This window comes from Fragaria vesca, unplaced genomic scaffold (genome assembly GCF_000184155.1).
Source record: "Fragaria vesca subsp. vesca unplaced genomic scaffold, FraVesHawaii_1.0 scf0513090, whole genome shotgun sequence".
Taxonomy (NCBI): Eukaryota; Viridiplantae; Streptophyta; class Magnoliopsida; order Rosales; family Rosaceae; genus Fragaria; species Fragaria vesca.
The window spans coordinates 114,274-119,555 of record NW_004443444.1 but is presented as its reverse complement, the minus strand read 5'-3'; the positions used below and the strand labels follow the sequence as shown (position 1 = coordinate 119,555).

The 5,282-nt window shown below is 43.6% G+C and overlaps 1 protein-coding gene across 1 annotated transcript; it reads right to left on the bottom strand.

The window, feature by feature from the left end:
• Positions 1-4,715: 4,715 nt before the first annotated feature.
• On the bottom strand, positions 4,716-5,075 carry LOC101301457 (HMG-Y-related protein A-like). Its single transcript, XM_004309814.1, has one exon. The coding sequence runs from the start codon at positions 5,073-5,075 to the stop codon at positions 4,716-4,718; it is 360 nt and encodes a 119-aa protein (XP_004309862.1).
• Between the last annotated feature and the right edge of the window lie 207 nt (positions 5,076-5,282).

Sequence of the window (5,282 nt, the reverse complement as noted above, 5' to 3'; positions counted from 1 at the left end):
AAGCGATAAGTTCAACAAGAGTTTAACCTCAATTGCCGGAATGAAATTATAAAGTGATCAATAACTACGTCACTTAGGTCTCTCCACCAAAATTATGATATTACCATTTTCGTGCATACAATCCGGTAATTTATCTGAATTCAAGTTGTCACATTCCGACCCTTCAATTTTTACATTATTTACTAGCTGGGTATTAATAAGAATTTTACCGTCTCCGTCAATGAAATTATGGTTTAAGTGGTCCCTAGAGAGGTATTGGGGGACGACTATTTCGGTGGAATTATTCGTAGGAAAAAAATGTGATGACGGTAAAAATGGTAAATTTTAGCTAGTAAAAGTTAATTTTTATTAGGGTATTATTTTTTGGTGGTGTTATTTTGGAGTTGGGTTTATAGTTGGGTTGGGTAGAACCAGTTGGGAAAAGGCCAACACTTTTCTTTTCTCTCTTTTTCTTCCCGACTCTCTCCCCGAGCTCTCCCACTGCAGGAAGCTTCCCGCCGTCCGCCCGTTGCCGTCCGGCCAGCTCCGACCGTCGCACCGGTCCCAAAAGGTCGACCGTCGACCCAGCCTTCTTCCTGGACCGGTGAGAGTCACCCTAGCTCCGCCGTGAGGGAGTTATCTCACCCGAAAGGTCCGACAGCCGTGGTGGTTCTCTCGCCAGAACTCTCTCCTCCGGCCGCCACAACCGGAGCTGCTAGGCTCAAAAGGAAGCCCTCCTTCCATGCTCCAATCCTTCGAAAGGTTTTGGTACGATTCGTGCTAGGTAAGAAGAAATCATTGATTGGAACTCTAGGGTTCTTTGTTGTTGTTTTGGTTCAATTGACCTAGTCAAGCTTAGAATTGGTGTTTGTGCTAGATATGAAAGTTGTAGAGTGAGTTGAGAGGAAGATGCTGTCAAATTTTGGTAGGCATTGAAGGTCGCCGGAATCGGTGACACGACCCACCCCGAATTTCACCTTGAAACCCGGAGTAAGTCATGCGGGGACCACCTCCAAGGAAGATATTACCGAAAATTCGGCATGACTTCCCTTGAAAATGGACAACCCTTCCTGAAGAAAACCTGCAAACACTCCTATAATTCCTAAACCAACCTTAACTTCTGGAGCCTACGTGCTCCCCAAACACAACCACCACCAACAACAACAACACAACATCATCCAAACATCAAAATATAATTATCCAAATAAGATAACATAAATCCTCCGTCAAATATTCTAAAATATCAACAAGTCTTCGCCCACAACCGAAATAATATAAATTAAACCCAAGTATTCAGAGCTACTAGACACTAGCGGAAGTAAGAAAACACAGGTAGGTTAAACAGGTAACCTACAGGTGAAAAGTGGTGGAAATGCGGGTGACTATGCCTCGTCTCCTACTAGGTCCAACTCGTACTCTGCAGATTGGGCATTTTAAAACGAAGGGCCCAGGGGAAAACATTTAATAACATTAGAGTGAGTGCACAAAAATAAATTAATAAAAATATTTATGCTTCCCCATTTCAATTTCCAAAGAAAAATATACTGCATGCGGCAACTCAAAAGCGCTCAACTCATAAACTGGTAATTTCACGACTAGCTCCGGCTAGTCACCAACTTACATAAAATGGAGCCTCTCAGGCTAAATTATATATAATCATATATTCGTATGTATTTATACTCGTCAGATTCCTTGTATGAATCCTAGAAACAATTTAGAAAAATAGAAATTCATACAAGGCTACAACGTTACCGTCTAATGCTCATGTTGCGACATAATGGCATTTTTTCCTCATTATGACCGAAGAGGACGGTGTATTTATATACATGTGGACTCCCTATATGAAAACCTAAGTAAACCAGAAAAGAAAATAGTTTTCATATAGGGCTATGACGCTTGTGTCTAACACTCACGTCACGCTATAATGGCATTTTACCTTATTATGACCGACCAAGTACGTAGGGCTAGCTAGCATTTATATACATACTATACTCATAACATCCAATAAACATATCCACCGAAAATCTCATTTTCGGGATCTCTCCAAAGGAGGAAAATTGCCAAATAACCGAGAAATCAATAAGTCTCAGCAGAAGAAATAAATGATCAATAGAATAATTCATCGCATGCTTTTCAATTAAAACAAAGGTCCACTCACAAATTAGGCCTAAGCCTGATGACGCTCCGAAGCTTCCTCTGCTCGGGCCTCCTCTCGTCCTGTTCCAAATATATAATTAATTTCCCACTAAAAATCCAATAATTAAACACAATGGGCAAAATTAAACGTAAGCTTCCCACACACTCATCATTGCCCAACTTTGCCATTCCTAACTCAATATGGCTCAAACTTCACCGAACATACCGGCAGCCTTAATTCAACCTTCTACAGATTAATGACTTAAATCTTACGGCCGGATTCTACATTAATTAACCGCCAAAAATACCAAACTTCGGAAATTCACAAACCTATCCAAAACTCATCCAAAAATTCCATAATTCACATCAATATACTCCCCTTAATATTCCACATTTAAAACCCTAAAAATCTCCCAAACAGCGGCGGCTCCGCCAGCAGCAGCGGCCGGAGGCCGATTCCGGCGACCTCCAATTCCTATGAAATTTTGATAGCATAATCCTCTCATCAAGCTCTACAACTTTCCTAACTAGCACAAACCCAAAATCCAAGCCTAGCTATGCCAATCGAACAAAAACATCAAAAACGCCCTAGAACTTCCACCTCAAATTTCTCTTTACCTGAAGTGAACCGGAGTGAGTCCTTTTAGGGTAAGGCAACTCGCTTAGAGACCTTCAAAATCATATATGGCTTGCTCGGATTGGTGGCTAGAGGAGGGAGTTCCGGCGAGAAAATAACCCGACAGCTCGTGATTCCGGGCAGGAGAACTCCTTCTCGGCGGAGCTAGGGCGGCTGTCACCGGTCCAGGGAGGTAGTTGGGTTGATGGCCGACCGAACGGGACCGGTGCGGCGGCGGCTGGTGCCCGGACGGCGGCGGACGGACGGCGTGAAGTCCGGTGGGGAGAGAGAGCTCGGGAGAGGGAGAACCGGGAGGAAGAGAGAAGAAAGAGAGAAGAAAGAAATGCTTTGGGCCTCCACACCCGGTCCAAGTCCAAAAAAAACCCAACTCCACCAAAATTACACCCAAAATAATACCCTAATAAAATTATCTTTTACTAGCTAAAATTTACCATTTTTACCGTTGTCATATTTTTCTCCTACGAATAACTCTCCGAAATAATCGTCCCCTAAAACCCCTCTAGGGACCAATTAAACTATAACTTGATTGACGGAGATGGTAAAATTCTTATTATAACCAAGCTAGTAAATAAGGTACAATTTAAGGGTCGGTATGTGACAATTCTCCCCTCCTTATAAAAATTTCGTCCTCGAAATTTACATACCTGTCATTCGAAGAGATAGGGATACTGCTGCATCATTTGCTCCTCTGATTCCCAAGTAGCTTCTTCTACTTGATGACTTCTCTAAAGCACCTTGACAAGTGGGATTGTCTTGTTCCTAAGCACTTGCTCCTTTCGGTCTAGAATCAGAACCGGTTCCTCTTCATAGGACAAATTTTTCGTCAAACTGATCGGCTTCTCTTGCAGCACATGAGAGGGATCGGCAATATACTTGCGAAGCATAGATACATGAAACACATTATGTATCCTGGCTAATTCCGGAGGCAAAGCTAACCGATAAGCAAGTGAGCCAACTCGCTCTATTATCTCATATGGGCCAATATACCTCAGACTAAGCTTATCCGAAATAATTGTCCCTCAAAACTCCTCTAGGGACCAATTAAACTGTAACTTCATTGACGGAGACGGTAAAATTCTTATTATAACCAAGCTAGTAAATAAGGTAAAAATTTAAGGGTCGGGATGTGACAATCGGCCTCTGGCCGCCACTGTTTGGGGGATTTTTTACGGTTTTAAATGTAGAATATTAAGGGGAGTTTAATGATGTGAAGTTTGAAATTTTTTGGAGGAGTTTTGGATAGGTTTGGGATTTTTGAAAGATTGGTGAATTTGGCAGTTATTGGGGTAGAATCCGACTGTTAGATTTTCCTTATTATTGTTTTAGAATGTTGAAATGAATGGAATAAGGCTATGGTCAGAGTTTGGCGTGAATCCGATAAGCTTAACCCTAGAAAGGGTAGTGGGTTAGGCGGAAGAGTTTTGGGTTAAATATTCAAGTATTATTTATTCTGCAATTGAAGTGTGGTCCTAAGCATGGTTTTTGTGCCAGGATTTGAGGAGACCTCACTTGAGTGGTGAATTGGATTTCGTCGGGCTTATGCCACTACTAGGACAAGCACTTTAGCCGACGAAAAAGTTTCGTCGGCTTGTTAGCTAAATGCGTCGGCTAAGATCTTAGCCGACGAGCCTTCGTCGGCTGTGGTTTAGTCGGGAAAGAGTCGTCGGCGATTACTTTAGCCGACGAAACTAGAAGACGTTGTCGGCTATTGTCCCAGAATTTAGCCGATGAATATCTTAAATATTTCGTCGACCATAGTCTGAGACTTTAGCCGACGAAATATATAAGATATTTGTCAGCTAAAGTATGTAATAAAAAATTAAAAAATAACTATAGCCGACGAATATCTTAAATGTTTCATCGGCTATAGAAGACTTTAGCCGACGAAACATTTAAGATATTCGTCAGCTAAAGTATGTATTAAAAAAAAAAAACCTAAACGACTTTCACTCTCAATGTGAGCTCAGCAACCCACAGGAGCCAAGGAGGGCTTCACTTTCGGTGGCCTGCCTCTCCCTCTATGAGCACCACTACCACCACCACTCGCCGGAGCAGTCTTGGCCTTCTTCGGAGGATGGCCACGTGGCCTGCCTGACCCTCCTCCCGAGGTCGAGCTCTGGACAATCGGAGTGGGGAAAAATGGATCCTTAGCCTTGGGAGGCCTGTCACGTGGCCTCGGAGGCGAGGAAACCACGGCAGCAGCTCCTTCAGCCCCCGGGACCTTCGGCTTGGGAGGACGGCCACAGCCGCGCTTGGGCGGCGCGTTGGGATCAGGCTTCATGTAGTTGGTCTTCACAAAAGCGAGCTCGCCGCTCTGCTTCATCTTCTCGAGGTGCTGCGCCAGAAGGAGCTGGATTCGCCGGTGCCGGTGCGTCGTTGGAGGACTCAGTGGTGGCCATGAGAGCTCTCTCTGTAAACGAAGACTTGAGTCTGGGAGAGAGTGAGATGCAGAGAAGGAAATGAAAGAGAGCATGAATTTAAATGGTGGGTTTTCTAAAGGAGGAGGATGACCTCCGGAGTGCGATCCGAT

Excerpts from the sequence above, each read along its gene's own strand:
- LOC101301457 (XM_004309814.1), bottom strand. The coding sequence starts at position 5,075 with ATGAAGCAGAGCGGCGAGCTCGCTTTTGTGAAGACCAACTACATGAAG.